Source organism: Hyperolius riggenbachi, chromosome 2, assembly GCF_040937935.1.
Source record: "Hyperolius riggenbachi isolate aHypRig1 chromosome 2, aHypRig1.pri, whole genome shotgun sequence".
NCBI classification, from domain to species: Eukaryota; Metazoa; Chordata; class Amphibia; order Anura; family Hyperoliidae; genus Hyperolius; species Hyperolius riggenbachi.
In genome coordinates, this window is record NC_090647.1 from 463,050,249 (window position 1) to 463,067,698 (window position 17,450).

The 17,450-nt window shown below is 44.4% G+C and overlaps 1 protein-coding gene across 1 annotated transcript in view; it reads right to left on the reverse strand.

The window, feature by feature from the left end:
* Positions 1-6,821: 6,821 nt before the first annotated feature.
* The window catches only part of SUPT6H (SPT6 homolog, histone chaperone and transcription elongation factor), a 76,815-nt gene continuing 66,186 nt past the window's right edge, over positions 6,822-17,450 (reverse strand). Inside the window, exons 32-37 of the mRNA XM_068270151.1 lie at positions 13,627-13,751; positions 13,408-13,520; positions 13,128-13,205; positions 9,974-10,143; positions 9,284-9,486; positions 6,822-7,809 (exon numbers count right to left, since the gene is read on the reverse strand). Coding sequence (XP_068126252.1) covers positions 7,623-7,809; positions 9,284-9,486; positions 9,974-10,143; positions 13,128-13,205; positions 13,408-13,520; positions 13,627-13,751 — 876 coding nt within the window. The 3' untranslated portion in view covers positions 6,822-7,622. The remainder of the gene's footprint in view (positions 7,810-9,283; positions 9,487-9,973; positions 10,144-13,127; positions 13,206-13,407; positions 13,521-13,626; positions 13,752-17,450) is intronic.

Here is a 17,450-nt window from a genome sequence, read left to right on the forward strand (position 1 = left end):
GAATCGCATAGGATATAGTTTGTAGTGTGCGGGTCAGTAGTCGATTGACTTTCGCTCAACCATACTGAAGTAGATTCCTTAATAAAGTTGATCGCTTTGTTGATTGAATCAGAATCACTAGCTGTATGGCTAGCTTAACTCATTATTTTGTGGACTTTTCTTTCTGTAATTCAGCCTCCATTTTATCATGGTTGGTGTACAGTACAGTAGTTCTTCTCTGAGATCCCATAATAATGTGTAATAAAAGGGGCACTAAGCCACCAGTTGTTATAGTCCAGTGGAATGTGTATTTGATGTGGCAGCTAATGGCTTTTATTTCTCAGAGTCCTATTATGCATATCTTCACTGACCATGGAAGTGGAAGCCATGCTAGCAATAAGAAAAAAAAATACTTGTTTCTGATCAGACATCAGCTGCCATATATATGCAATCCAGCTATGTATTGATGTGTCTGTTTTGAAATGTAGCAGCTGTGTCTTCCAGGAGTAGCCGGTGCAACCCACATCATACCTAAATACCCAACACCCAGATGTTTGCCATTGTCTGGCTGTACAGCTGCATGCCAATTCCAAGGCAGCCTGACACTCACATGACTTGTGGTCTTCAAAAGACCACAGGGCAAAAGCTTTTAGGGCTAAAATGCTATTATCTAAAGATAACTCTCTAAAGACAACACAGAACATTAATATTGCGCTTTTCTCCTGGTGGACTCAAAGTGCCACAGCTGCAGCCACTAGGGCACGCTACTAGCGTGCGGTCAGTAGCAGTGTTAGGGAGTCTTGCCCAAGGTCTCCTTACTGAATACGTGCAGGTTTACAGAACCGGAAGAGCTGAGATTCGAACCCTGGTATGTGTCAGAGGCAGAGATCTTAACCAGGTGCCCATACATTTGATGATGGACAGATTCGAGCAAGAGATGATTTCTCTCTGAAAACACCGCAGGCCGATTCCCAATCAATTTCAGCATTAATCTCTCAGGAATCTGCCTTGTGACACCGCTGCACCCCTAGTGTAAATGTACCCTTTGTGCATTTATACTTTACCTGTCTGCTGTCACCGCCGACATGCCCATCCATCTTCGGAGTCCTCCATTTGCGTCTCACACGCTGCTGGTGTATAGCACCTGGCGCATACATACACACACACACACACACACACACACACACACACACACACACACACACACCACGTACTATACACCGGCAGCATGTGAGCGTAAATGGCAGGTGTGAAAAACAGACGGGCACCAGCGGACGGGGAAAGTATCAATGCTTACACGGGGGACACGGCACATCTCATCCCGATATCACACACTGTTACCGTCACGCACTTGATAGAGAACATCGGCCCGAGATTTACCAGCATGTCCGATAGATACCTGCAACCAATTTTGGCCTGCTATTGGTCGCATCGTCAATCAGGCATGCTCTTAGCTTCTTCCCTCCCTGAGACAGTATAGATTTGTAATTTAAAAGATTTCTTTGATCATCACTATTTGTCACACTACCTCAGGGAACCCTAAGCCCAGCACACTCTTAAGGTGCGTACACACGCACTACTAAAGAGAACGTTGGGTCCGTCAAACCCTCCCGCTGGGCGGTCGTTCTCCCGACAGTAGTGTGTGTGTACAGTCTTTCTGCAGACTGATAGGGCTGTTTCTGAACGATCCGCTTAGTGGACTGATAAGGCTCAGTGGATCGACCTGTCGTTCTCTTTAGTAGTGCGTGTGTACGCACCTTTATATGCAAATATCCTCACAGCTTTCTCTCACACATTACATGTGATCTGGTGACGCTGCCCATCATCTTACAACAAATCTATAAGATGGCCGCCCATAACGTCCAATCAAATACACAAAGCTGTTCATCATATCAAATTATCTATAAAGTTAGCCATTACTTAAAAAATGACTGTCCATATACAGTTACATAGTTATTTTGGTTGAAAAAAAGACATACGTCCATCGAGTTCAACCAGTATAAAGTACAACACCAGCCTGCTCCCTCACATATCCCTGTTGATCCAGAGAAAGGCGAAAAAACCCTTACAAGGCATGGTCCAATTAGCCCCTAAAGGGAAAAATTCCTTCCCGACTCCAGATGGCAATCAGATAAAATCCCTGGATCAACATCATTAGGCATTACCTAGTAATTGTAGCCATGGATGTCTTTCAACGCAAGGAAAGCATCTAAGCCCCCTTTAAATGCAGGTATAGAGTTTGCCATAACGACTTCCTGTGGCAATGCATTCCACATCTAAATCACTCTAACTGTAAAGAACCCTTTCCTAAATAAATGGCTAAAACGTTTTTCCTCCATGCGCAGATCATGTCCTCTAGTCCTTTGAGAAGGCCTAGGGACAAAAAGCTCATCCGCCAAGCTATTATATTGCCCTCTGATGTATTTATACATGTTAATTAGATCCCCTCTAAGGCGTCTTTTCTCTAGACTAAATAAACCCATTTTATCTAACCTTTCTTGATAAGTGAGACCTTCCATCCCACGTATCAATTTTGTTGCTCGTCTCTGCACCTGCTCTAAAACTGCAATATCTTTTTTGTAATGTGGTGCCCAGAACTGAATTCCATATTCCCGATGTGGCCTTACTAGAGAGTTAAACAGGGGCAATATTATGCTAGCATCTCGAGTTTTTATTTTCCTTTTAATGCATCCCAAAATTTTGTTAGCTTTAGCTGCAGCTGCTTGGCATTGAGTACGATTATTTAACTTGTTGTCAATGAGTACTCCTAAGTCCTTCTCCAAGTTGGATGTCCCCAACTGTATCCCATTTATTTTGTATGGTGCTAGACCATTAGTACGTCCAAAATGCATGACTTTACATCTGTCAACATTGAATTTCATCTGCCATGTATGTGCCCATATAGCCATCCTATCCAGATCCTGTTGCAATATGACACTATCTTCCTGAGAGTTGATGATTCTGCACAATTTTGTATCATCTGCAAAAATAGCAACATTGCTTACTACTGCATCTACTAGGTCATTAATAAATAAATTGAAGAGCACTGGACCCAGAACAGACCCCTGTGGGACCCCACTGCTAACAGTCTCCCATTTTGAGTACGATCCATTGACCACAACTCTATGTTTTCTGTCCATTAGCCAGTTCCCTATCCATGAACACAGACTCTTCCCCAGTCCTTGCATCCTCAACTTTTGCACCAGACTTTTGTGGGGAACAGTGTCGAAGGCCTTTGCAAAGTCCAAGTATATCACATCTACAGCATTCCCAATATCCATATTAGCATTCACTACCTCATAAAAGCTGAGCATGTTAGTCAAACAGGACCTGTCTTTAGTAAACCCATGTTGATGCTGAGAAATAAGATTATTTTCTACTATGAAGTCATGTATAGTATCTCTTAGTAACCCCTCACATAGTTTGCATACAACTGATGTTAAGCTTACAGGTCTATAATTTCCTGGATCTGATTTTTTGCCCTTCTTAAATAATGGGAAAACGTGGGCTGTACGCCAATCCACTGGGACTCTGCCAGTTGCAAAAGATAAAGGGGTTTATCTATAACTGAACTAAATTCCCTTAGGACCCGAGGATGCATGCCATCCGGGCCAGGTGCCTTGTCTATTTTTAATTTATTCAGTCTTGCCTTCACTTCTTCTGTTAAGTATTTAATATTACAGTTAGAAGATTGAGACTCTTCCGCCTCTGTAGTTTGCAACAGTGTTTGTTTTGTGAAGACAGAAGCAAAGAAAGCATTTAATAACTCTGCCTTACCTTGGTCATCCACCAATGAGTTCCCACCCTCATCCTTTAGGAGTGCTATACAGTCAACCTTTCTTTTTTTAGAGTTAATGTACTTGTAAAACTTTTTTGGGTTAGATTTGATATCCTTAGCGATTTGTATTTCAGTTTCAATCTTTGCCTGCCTAATTTCTTTTTTACAATTTTTATTGCACTCCTTATAATTGCTTAGTGCAGCCTCGGTCCCCTCCTGTTTTAAGACCTTATAGGCATTCTTTTTCCTCTTCATTTTATCTTTAACCATTCTATTCATCCATAGAGGCCTTTTTTTATTCCTAGACATTTTGTTTCCATATGGGATATACATACTACAATATTGATTGAGTATAAGTTTAAAAGCTTGCCATTTCCCTTCAGTGTCTTCCCCGTGTAGTACATTATCCCAGTTCACCAAACTTAGTGCCTGCCTAATTTGATTGAACCGCTGCCCCGTGGCCTATCAGTCACCAGATCAAACGTTATCATGTTGTGATCACTATTTCCCAAATGTTCTTGAACCTGCACATTTGATACATTATCTGGTCTATTAGAAATTATCAGATCCAGTAACGCATTCCCCCTAGTTGGTTCAGTTACCATTTGAGTCAAGTAATTGTCCTGTAGTGCTGCCAGAAATCTGCTGCTTTTACCAGAATGGGTAGCCTCCATACTCCAGTCAATGTCTGGAAAGTTGAAGTCACCCATAATTATGACCTCATTTTTACTTGCAGCTTTTTCAATCTGCTGTAGTAATCGCAGTTCTGCAGCTTCATTAATAACCTTACAATTGTTCCCATGTGGCTGCACATCTCCCCACATCTGATCCCTTCAGGCTTTCCATCCTCCTACATCTTTTCCTGCAAGGCTGACCATTTCACAACTTGTCTGTGAGAATGCACCTCCTCATCTCGCATGTCGTGATGTTGCCTCACCATCTCACAACTGATCATGTGTGATTGCATAGAGACAATCTCACAACTGATGCCCTATGGCTTCCCACCAGCTAACTTCTGACTTTGTGCAGCATGCAACCACCTCAAAACTGATCAGTGAGCCTATCCTTCATATCACATCCTATCCTTTTAGGCTTCTCGCCTACTGTATCACAACTGATCTTACTAGACTGCTCACTACCTCACAAATGATCTTGTGAGCCTGACCATCACATCACAACCTATTAGGCTGCTCACCATACCACAACTGATCCCGAGAGCCTGACCCTCATATCACAACCTATTGGGCTGCTCACCATCACACAACCGATTCCATGATCCAGGCCATCATATAACAACCTATCCTATTAGGCTGCTCACAACTGATCTTATTATGCTGCTCACCATCACACAACTGACCCCATGAGCCTGGCCATCATATCACAACCTATTCTATTAGGCTGCTCACCATATCACAACTGATCTCATTAGGCTGCTCACCATCTCACAAAAGATCCCATGAGCCTGGCCATTATATCACAACCTATTCTATTAGGCTGCTCACCATCTCACAACTGATTCCGTGGCCATCAATAAATGTAATCCCACAAGACTGCACATCATCTTGTAGCCAATCCTGTGAAGCAGTTCATCATGTGAACTAATTGTGAGGTTTAGAAATCAAACCTCAGCATGACTTTCTGAACATCTCTACATGACTGCACTAAAGTACCAAGAGCAATTAACGTTGTGTTAGGTTTCATTTAGTGAGATTTCCAGTCAGTTCCATGACATTACCTTAGGCATTACATAGGTTTTACCTATATGTTCTATGCATACGAAGTATGGTCTATCCCATTTTTTTTTTAACTACCAGGGATGACGACTACACATTCTAGCATACTTTTTTTTACCTTTCTTTTGCAAACAACCAGCAGGAAGGATAAAAGCTCATGTGACCCAATTCTGGTAATTTCTATTTAGTGAACTGGCCCCAGGCTTCTAAGTCTCTGTGGGACTTCCACACTGATCTCCATCCTTAAGCAAATCTGTGAGGTTAGCGGTGCACAAATGTAGATGCTTAATTCCGAAGAGTTAAACTTCTGGGTCTTTCAGAGGCTTGCCCTGTCCTCCTACTCCAGGCCATTCCAGTGCTGAGACCCCCGGGGCACGGCTGAACAGAAGCACAAAACCCTCTCTGGATTTGGCGGAAATGGCTGAGCACGATTTGGTCCGCGCTAGTTCACAGGCTGCTCGTGCAGAAACATGGACCCGATCAAGCTCAGAGTTTTCCAACAACATCTGACTGGATCTGTGCTACTGCACATGCGTGAGCCGTTGACAAACCCTTGTTGACTGATCTTGTGCAGGGACAGCGCTGGTGGAGGAGGATGCCCTCTCCTGGAGGAGGATGCCCTCTCCTGAGGTAAGTACCCAAATCGAGCACTTTTTTTTCCTACAGATTTTAAGAAAACACTGCATCTGCGAACCCAGTCCCACCCAACCATCGTTCTGCTTGGGCAAACAACAGTCAGCCATATTAGACGTATTGTGCCAGCGACAAGCGTATTCCACAGCAGGAAGCTTCCTGATATTTACCTCTTCATAGTTTTTGGCACTCAGGTAGGTAGGTCTGTATGGAAGTCACTGTGTCAACCAAAGATGATTATTGTATCATGCTTGTCTGCCAGCACAGCTGTAGGAAACAGTCTGATTGCTGAGGTAGGCGCTCACACATCAGTAGGAGAGACACATTGGAGCTAATGGCGCCCACACATCTAGCAAATTGAAGCTAAGTATTCTAGTCAACCATTTTATTGAAATGACTATAATGTGACTAATTACAATATTTTCCATTTGATTCTATGTACATTTCAGCCTGTTGCGGATTGCATGCAATATAAATTTGTATAGAACTTCTGATAGGAACATTTGCATATAATGATAGCAATATTACAGTTTCCAAATAACATTATCCCAAATGCCTGAAACTAAGCAACAACCATGTGTGTGAGCACCATAAGACCCTATGGTGGGATGCACATCTCTCTACAGCACACTGGTGTCGCTATGGAAACAGCACAATTACATCACACATCCAAAAAAAAAAAACATACAGAAAGGCAATAATGTTCAGACTGTTTATTTGCCTGTTGCATAAACAAAACAAATAAAAAATAAAATAAAGATATCTAAAGGTGCCATTAGAATCTCAGGGCACCCGTACACTGCAATGGAAATGATAAAAATGCTAATCTGTCACATACATAAGCACTGACCCTGTGCAGAAGGGCACAGTCGCAAAAATTACAGATAGCTGCACACTGCAAGTGCAACAAGAAACCAGAGCAAAGAGGAAAATAAATACCCAAACGAATAAAAGTTTGTTGCAAGTAACCTGGTTTCAGCTTTCCGAGGATCTCCTATAGCCGTCACCCCTGACTCATCAATGCTTGTAGTCAGCCCTTTGTTCCTCTTGACTATACAAGCCAGCTCCTCTCAGTGTAGAAGTGCGTGAAATTTAGCCGAGTGTTGAGATCTTAGCTTCAGACCTCTCTAGTTTTACATGCTTTGGCAGAATATGCAATTAAAAAGGAATAGTGAAGCCCATCCTATGTTTAAAACATAGCTCATAAAAAGCATAACTGTCGGATTTTCCCAACGTGGCTAATTTAGTAATTTGACTTTCCTTTCCTGAAAGTGACAGAATACTTGGATAATGAAAACAACCGGGGCTGAGTGCTGAATAATATTATCAAACACTCACCAACGCAAGCACCACATTGGAAGGGTCCAATCGTCTCCTGAAGGTCAGCACAAGTATTGGCCCATTAATTACAACCAGCCTCCACTGAGTCTGGGAACCATTTCATATATACAGTGAAAAATAAAATGGGGGATGCTTCCATATGTCCTTCCAGTTTGTTCTCATCGGTCCATTTCATCCAGTAACGGTGTGGCATCTCCTGCGACTGACATAGGAGTACTCTCGATCATAGGACTTGGAGAAGGACGAGGAGTTAAGCGCTGCTTCTGTTTCCGCCTTTCTGCCTCCTTCTCATGCAACCACTGCTCGGCCATTTTGCCCCAGTCGATGGGAGTAGTACTGCTGGTTCTGACAGAATACAAAAGAGAATGGTGTTAATGTATGCACAACAAAGTAGAATAGATAAAGCAGCTTAGAGAGCATTGCAACAGACAGCATGCTGCAGGTGTGGATAACCTGTAGACCTTCAGCTATTCATTTTTCGGCAGATCGTTTTGATAATTATCAAATCGGATGAAAATCGGTGCCGCAACAAGTATGCCCAATCAACGATTCGACCCATTTCGGGCAAAAATCAGTCTAATGCATCAAGCGGACATGCTGGGAAATCTCAGAGCAGCGTAGCCGATAGGGCGTGCAGTGGTAGCAGCTTGCGATATCACGGCCGACAATCACGACGGAACCCACGGGTGTTGTCGCCCCAAATGTTATATGCGCCCCTTGGTGCCCATGCACTAAAATGCTTTACCCTTCCGCTGTGCTTCTACATTCGTTCCCCACATGCTGCACGCGTATAGTGCATGTGTGACATCACAAACGCACTATGTGATATACGCCCACAGCACATGGGGAATAAAGGAAGAAGCACAGCGGACAGGTATATATATTTTTTCAGCTTACTGTAAAATCACATTTTTTTTCTAGTTGAGAACAGAACTTTATACATAATGTAAAAGTATTTTGCCCTGTATGGCTACAGGAGGCTGAACTATAAGAAGATATGGCTGCTCCTCCCTCTATGCATGTTTGTATACCTTTGAAAACAAGTACTGACTTTTCAGTGTTAGTTGAGGCCCTATTCACACTTGAAAGCGCAATGAGTGATTTTTCAGCGGAAAAATCAGTGAACACTGCGGCCGATTTTTCCGCGGTCGCATTTAACGCTTCTATAGCACTGAAACGTGATCGCCGAGAAATCGCCTGAAAATAGTGCAGGCGACACGTTTGCGTTTCGCGATTTAAGGCGATTACCACAAATCGCCCAAGTAAGAACGGGCCCATAGGCTTTAATTACACTAGCGCTTTCAAAAGCGCTAGCGTTTGAGCGTTTTGCCGAAATCGCCGGCAAAACGCTAAAGTGTGAATGGGCCCTTAGGGTCTCTGAAGGTGGAGGATACTATCCATCTTTGATGGTCTCCGATTTTGCAATTTTTTCTCACTCTAATAGAGTTTAATGGGTACAAAGACTTGAATGAACTAGCCCTACACTTATGGACTCTCACACATGCTTGAAAAATCAGAGCACCTTATTTGTTAGGCCCCATGGAGATTGGAGCAGGATGACTTCAGGAGGCTGGAAAAAGCACCAGGTAAGCAATTCGGGCATGTCTCCAACTATCGGCTTTAACTTCAGCTAAATCTAGACAGAGCAAGAATCAAGCTGTAGCAAAATAAATTCTGCCCACTATTTTGCTTCTATATACTGTTTATATTCACTTATCAATTGTTCAGTTGTATGTTCAGATAGATAGGCTTTTGGTTCAAGTAAACAATAAGAAGATTCTTTTCATCTCATTCTGTGCACATCAGATGCTGTACTCACTTTGTCTGCTGTCTGTGACGGGAACCTGAGGTGGAACTCTGTGAATGGGAGGATTGAGGCGTCGGTGGTGCAGGTGTGGGCGTAGCACTTGGCGGCAGTTGATGATACTGTGGAGTTGTCATGGGTTGACTTGGGGTAGCATATGAGTAGCTGGGGGTCATCAGAGGAGTAGCCACAGGCTGCTGTGCTGGAGTGGCGAAAACCTAGAATACACACATTATAATCAACAAACAGCAAAAGGCATTTCAACACAATTTACCCCATAAAGCCACATTAATCCATGTCATGCACTGATGGATCAATCAGTCCAAAACAGTCTGTATGCATGTTGCATTATTGTGGCTCTAATATTAAAAAGCTGACATGTCTTTGCATTCCAACGGCTCTGGAGCTGTGCTTAGCTCGCAGGGACAACAATGGGTAATTTGCATATTTCAGCAGTGATGCACTGGGAGACATCTCGGAGCTCACTCCAACCTGAATTATCGCAAATAATTTCCGTTTTAAGAAAGCAAGACTTTTGTTTTCCAACACAATTTATGAAACTAACTCAAAACCTTCATTTTTATAAATAGCAAATAATGCTAACAACATTTCTAGTGAGATACTTCTGACAGGGAACACATATTAAAGCATATGATTGATTGGCTAATGTTGTAGTGTAGAATGAGAGATAAAGAGAATACTTACATGATAAGCACTGCCTCCGCCTCCACTGCCTCCCCCATAGCCATACTGGCTGGAGGCCCATTGAGCAGGTGTTGCATTAGGATTCTGTCCATGTCCAGTAACTGCAGCAATAGCGCTAAACATCTGGGAGGTCATGTTTTGTGGGAGGGCATTAACAGCACGGGTCAGATCTGCAAATAAGGAAGGTCATTACAAACTGCTAGAAGAAAATTGACTTCTAAAGTCTGGGGTGTACTAATGAACAAGCAAGCATATTCAGATTTGCCTTTACATCTCTACAAAAATGTACCAACATGTATCCATCTTACGTTTCCAACACTGCCTCTCTGCTCCTGCTAGATATTCTTCAGAAGCTGAAGAGTACAACCCAGTGATGTCACAGGCTACAATAGGCAGAGATGCATTGCATACATGCAATAAATGTTAATCTATTTGCAGAGCTATGCATTTTAGGAGAGGTAGTTGCATGCATATTTAATGCAAACTGTATGTAGCTTGGAACTTGATTAATCAAATGCACTGCCTAGTGGCAAGTTCCAAACTGAATACAATTTAAATGCAAGCAGTATCTATAAGCATGTCAATGACCAGCGCTAGTTCTGTAACTATGTAAGCATGTGACATAGCAGTAGGAAAGCTCCTTTTTACTTTTAAAGAGAACCCAAAGTGGTTTCTAAGAATCCTATTAGCACACAGAGGCTGGATCTGCATATAATGCCCAGCCTCTGTTGCTATACTGTTTCCCCCCAGGCTCCCCATGCTGTGCTGTCCCCTATAAATCAAACGCAGTGTTAGCGACATGCAGCGTGTCGATAGCAGGCTGTTTACCTCTGCAATGTCACTCTCATCTCCTCTATATTTCCTCTCCCAGCCTGCGTCCCTTTCCTTCAATCAGCGGGGAGGGAAGGGACGCAGGCGGGGAGCGGCGACAGAGGAAGCGGGGGAGCGGCAAGAGTGACAGTGCAGATGTAAACAGCCTGCCAACGTTGTCGCTAGCACGGCATTTGATTTATGGGGGACAGCAGAGCGCAGGGGCGGCCTGGGGGAAGACAGTATAGCAACAGAGGCTGGGCATTATATGCAGACCCAGCCTCAGTGTGCTAATAGGATTCTTAGAACCCAGCTCGGGTTCTCTTTAAAGCAATGCTGATCATGCGTTGCTGTAAAGCTGCTTTTTTTTCACTGATTTTTTTTTCCTCAGACCAACTTCTGTAATTGTATACTGCTCATGAAGGGAAGGATGAGCTGCCCGAGTGTGATTAAAGAGGAGCTGTTAGGTATAAGGTCTCAGAGAAAATAAACACATATATCAGTAGCTAAAGATTGGCTGTACTTACATTACATATGCATTTCACTGTCCATGTTTGGATTTCACAGAATTTGTATATAGTATATGCAGAGATAGATGCTCCTGACAGCTCATGGCAGGCTCCATGTTTTTCTGTCAAATGTGTCGTCATGTCCTGCCTGCTTCCTGATCACAGATAAGCTCGTACTTGAACAACACAGTGTGCAGTGAATATTAATGAGCCATGTGGCTAGGAACAATAGCTGACTCCTGCAGTGTACTCTGCCCGAGATTTATCAGTGCTACGCGATTACAAGCTGCTGTAACGTCTCATTAGCAGCCGAGGGGAGAGCCCCAGAATGCTTTGCAGTATGGTATGCGGCTTGCGTCTTCTTAAGAATAACAGCCTTGCTGATAAGCACACATCAAAGGTAACTGAGATTTTTATCTTCACTAATTGCTTTTGGGCTTCCTTCTAAACTGTTTAACACAGGAGAATAGAGGTTTAAATTAGCTTCTGCAGCCTGACAGTTACTCTTTAAATAATAAAAAATTGTAAAAAGATGAAAGGCAGCTTGCCGCCAAGTAAATACAAACAATAATGGTTCCAGAAGGTTCTATTGCATACGGTGCCAGTTAGCAGCAAACCAATAGGCCACTGATATCTCTCCGCACACAGGCAGGTCTGAAAATGTCATCTCTCTCCTCACACGGGCTGGTCTGTAACAGTCATATGTCTCTGCTCACACAGGATGGTCTGTAACGGACATCTCTCCCCACACAGGATGGTCTGTAACGGACATCTCTCCCCACACAGGATGGTCTGTAAAACTGTCATCTCTCTGTCCCCACACATGCTGGTCTGTAACTGTCATGACTCTCTTCACACAGGCTGGTCTGTAAGGGCTCATTCACACTAACACTGTGCTGCGCTGTCAGTTTTGCCGCAATGCACAGTGTACGATCTACACGGCAACATGAAAGTCCATAGACTTTCATGTTACCATTCACATTACAGATGTGCGTTCCCATGCGTTACGATGTAATATGATGTAACGCTTCTGGGAACATCTAATCGCACAACGCACACATTCTCCTGATGGGTTGGCTGCCGACGCCTGCGCTCCTAGCGTACCACAACGCGTATTCTGTGCGATGGCCGCACGATGGCAACGCATGCACGAAATCGCATTCGTGTATGCGCTCTGTAGGGTGAATGAGCCCTAACGGTTAACTCCCCTCACACAGGCTGGTCTGTAAACTGTCATCTCTCCTCACACAAGCTAGTCTATAATGGTCATCTGTCATAACTCTATCCACACAGGCTCATCCACCACAGTCATATCTCTCTCTCTCTCTCTCCACACAGGCTGGTCTGTAAACTGTCATCTCACCTCACACAAGCTAGTCTATAACGGTCATCTGTCATAACTCTATCCACACAGGCTCATCCACAACGGTCATATCGCTCTCTCTCCACACAGGCTGGTCTGCAACTTTCATCTCTATCTCCATAGAGGCTGGTCTATAAAGCTGGCTTCACACATGTGAATAGTTCCGTTCCAGTCCTGTCCGTTTTATATGGCTCGGTTCACACATACAATGTGTACTCTTCTATTCCTGTCAGGTAAAACTAATAGAAAGCTGATGCAAAACTGACAGGACTAGAACGGAATTGTACGCCTTTTATGTGTGAACCTAGCCCAGTGATATCTCTCTCTCCACACGGTAGTCTGTAGCTGCCATTTCTCACCATGTATTAACCTGGGGAAGATGGGTTGATCCCACAAAACACGTTCTTAATTTTATTTTGGTACTTTGGTATTGGTATTTTGGTAAAGAAGGGTTATACACATGGACACTTACCGGCAAGGTTTATATTGGCAGGTGTAGCTCCTATAGAAGCTGGAGTTCTAGTTCTGCTGCTGCTACTTGGTGTAATACCTGTCAGAAACAGAAGTTAAGTCTATGAGTTACAATCAGTATTATCCAGAAATGCAGTTTTGGGTAAAGTAATAAAAGTATAGACAGCACAAAACTACAATGAACAACATTTTTCACCAATTGTATTTTTGTTATCCAGTCTGTGTTTTATCGATCAGCAATTTTAGAACATTGTATTTCAAGAATCTCACAAATCCTTTACCTGGAACAGGATCCTGATAATGGTCTTTAAACCATCGGAAAAGTCCATTCACTGTAGGAAAGATCTGTCCTCTATACCTATAACCTTCCGGTGTCACCGTTACGTATTCAATTCTAGGAAGGGAAGCATTGGATAAATGAGTATACTTACAACAGGTCTGTAGACACAAAGATGGATGTAGCCTCCTGACTGGCCGGTGTTTCCAGCCAGAGAACTCACCTTGGTTTAGCTCGGGGTTGATATCCTAGCAAGAATTTCCCAGGGAGCTCCTTATGTGCAGAGACATAGTATGGAATAAACGTGGGCTTTTCCTTCTTGGTTTTTATTAATAGCTCCTCTAATTTCTAGATATGGACAAAGAAAACGAAAAGTCAGTAAAACAGGATGTCCACCTAGACAGCCACCTTCAGCACACACTAGAGAATCAGTTAGGCCTGGTTCACACATAAATCAGCACATTTCTGGTCCTGTCCAATACTAGCCTGTCCTGTCAAGTTTTGCATCCATTTTCTATCAGTTTTACCTAACCGGAAATGTACACCTTTTATGTGTGAACACAGCCATAGAAAAACACTAAACAGATGTAAAACTGACAGGACTGTACTGATTTATGTGTGAACACAGCCATAGAAACACATGCAAAACTGATGCCAACAGTCAAAAACTAACAGCAATGGACACCTTTTTGTCTGCGAGCCAAGCCTTTGTGTTTGGAATATGCAAGGAAGGTTAGGATAATTAAGGAGCACAGCAGAGAAACAACAGACTGTATTGAATTAATATGGAGGCATGCTCCAGTGAAAGGAACCATTACTACCACTAATATTAAATGAATACTAAAGCCACTCTGCAGAAAGAAAATGCCTTACACCTTTGGAGAGAGAAAGCTCTGGAACCCATAGTCTTCCCTTCCCTCTCTCCATGCCATCGGTCCACCACTGTTGCCACATGAAAGTTATTCATCCAACACCTTTGGAAGTACTTGAGAAGGCTTCACTTCCAAAGTGGGTCTGTACTACACTTACACACGCTCACTATGGGTGTGTCGTATTTGGAAGCACTCAGGAACACGGATGCTTCCAAAGCCTTTCCGAGGACACTCGAAGGTGCAGACTTTCATGGGGGGAGTGGGGGGGGGGGGGACAACGATGGACTGAGGGCACAGAGAGACCATGAAGCCTCTACAAAAGGGGTCCCCAAACATTTTGGGTCTAGGGCCGGGTCAACATACTTCAGACTGCTGGGGGCCCGGAGTATACATAAGATGATATAGAAGTCTTTGCGGGCCAAAAAGTAAAGCATACCCAGGTGACAATCTGCAGTCCAATTGGACAGCAGTGTCACCTGATGTGAAATTTGATTGGAAACCAGCAAAATTACTGCTTTCTGGCTTCCATGTGGATGGGTTTTGCCAGCACTGCTGTTCTTGATGCAGACCACCAATATTTAACCTCCCTGGCGGTCTATTAAGATCGCCAGGGCGGCTGCGGGAGGGGTTTTTTTTAATTAAAAAAAACTGTTTCATGCATTCAGTTGGCTGCATGAAAGCCCACTAGAGGGCGCTCCGGAGGCGTTCTTCCGATCGCCTTCGGCGCCCAGAATAAACAAGGAAGGCCGCAATGAGCAGCCTTCCTTGTTTTGCTTACATCGTCGCCATAGCGACGAGCGGAGTGACGTCATGGACGTCAGCCGACGTCCTGACGTCAGCCGCCTCCGATCCAGCCCTTAGCGCTGGCCGGAACTTTTGTTCCGGCTGCGCAGGGCTCGGGCGGCTGGGGGGACCCTCTTTCGCCGCTGCTCGCGGCGGCGATCAGGCAGCACACGCGGCTGGCAAAGTGCCAGCTGCGTGTGCTGCTTTTTATTTCGCTCAAATCGGCCCAGCAGGGCCTGAGCGGCGACCTCCGGCGGTGATGGACGTGTATAGTCGTCCATACCGCTGAGGAGGTTAAAGAGGACCACTGCTCTACAAGATCCAGAGCTTTTCCTCTCCATAGGAGTACAGCCAACCTTTAAAAAAAAAAAAAAGTACCCTTTTGGAATGACCTATTCTGTCCTATGGAAAGTGGAAGGATGACCAGAAGATTCCCTGCAGTAGTTTGCAGCGAGTACTTCAGAAGGCCTAGTGAGATCAAACTTATAGGCTTCGCTGGAGAGGAGGGCACCTGTACACATGCTTGCAACTGGCACATCCGGAAATTTTGTTAATTAATAACAGTGACATCAAGTTTACAGAGCTCTTTTGCTGCACTACAGGCCATGGGATATCTTTTACACATTCTTTGAATGAAGATACAACTTTGAAATGCCCAGATTTGTTTATGGTAAAAATTGTTGCAAATGTCATAATTAAAGAGGAACTGTAACCACATATTGAACTCATCGCCAGCGTGAAGCTGACATCCACTTTATGGGGGAAAACCAAGTCTTTCCAGGAAGAAGAAGCCAAAAAAACACATTAAATACAGTGTTAAGGCTTAAGCCCCGCCCACCTAATAAAGTTAGTCCGCGGCTGAATTTTAATTGAGCCTAGGACGAACAGCCATCTGGGAAGTAACAGTTGTGAAAAGAAAAAAAAAAAGCTCACGTCATCTCTGCAGGACACCTCTGCAGAGGGAGAAGTGTACAGAGATAGCAGGGGCTGGCCGTGTGTGGCTCTCACTTCTCATAGATCTCTTCGTGCTCAGGTGGTGAGCAGGAATTTCTGTGGGCAATCCGTCTCCTCCTCTTCCAGCTTCACCCTGAAGGCTGCATCATCTCGTTCCCCCTGCTTGCAGAGTGTAATATATACACTGTGTATACCTTGCCCAGTGTTGTGCGTCTCTTCACTCTGCTCCCTTCAGCTGTAATCACAGCCGCTCAGTGTACTGAACTGTGTACTGTGCTGCAGAGTGGAGCAACACAACACTGGACAAGGTATACAAGGAGTATAGCCTGCGTTTTGCTAGGAGGAGGGAGAGAGATGCTGCAGCCTTCAGGGGGGGAGGGGGGCTTGCAGGTACATGATGATCATGTAGAGAGGGGGGAGCTCCAGTGGTCAGATAATCCTCCTAGGTGTAGTGGTTGTGTTAGTCAGTGGGTGTGTATATATATATATAATATACAGCGACCACACATGCAGGGGGGGAGGGTCCCCTAGAATACCAGGGAATACAGCTAAAAGGTATGGAGGCTACCATACTACCGGGGGTTAACGGGAAACTTTAAGGAAGCCTGTTTTATACTTATCTGGGGCTTTCTCCAGCCTTGTTGAGGCCACTTCATCCCTCGCCATCTCACCTGGCCACTCCTGTCCCCCACTTCATCAGCAGCACCTGCTCCCTCGTCGCACTCCCGTACCCGGGAGCAATCTCTGCCTGCCATGGGGGAGCACGGCCAGGCCACACATGCGCAGTGAAGCACAACTCAGCTAGAATACTGGGCTGTCCAGGAGTGGCCCAGGGGAGAAGGTGAGGGAACGAGCGACCTCAAATGGGCTGGAGGAAGCCCCAGGTAGGCATAAAGCCTGACATGACTATTGTCTCAGGTACACTGTAAATCCAGTAATTACCGTATAAAAGATTTATACATACCTGGGGCTTCCTCCACCCCCTCTGCACTGATCACTTCCACGCCGTCTTCCTCTGCCTTCTTGTTCGCATGCGCAGTGCGCCCCTATTCACTGAGCTAGCAGGACTGTTAATGAAAAAACAAGAAGGCAGAGGAAGACGATGTGGGGTGGGGGGCTGGAGGAAGCCCCATGTATGTATAAATCTTTTATAGTTACTCGTCTCTGGTACACCTGGAATGAGAACCTGAAATGAAAATAAAAAGTCAAAATAACCATACACGGTCATACTTACCTCCTGTGCAGTCTACTCCTCAATCTCTTTCTCCTCTCCTGTGTCCTGTTTTGTCCACTGTGATCAATGGAATTCTCCATCCTCCATTTTAAAAATGGCCACTACCCCATAACGGCTTCCTGGTCAGTACACTGTTATGCTGGGCATACACGGATTGATTGTTCTTATCAATCGAGCCACTGATGGCTCGATTGATAATTTCCG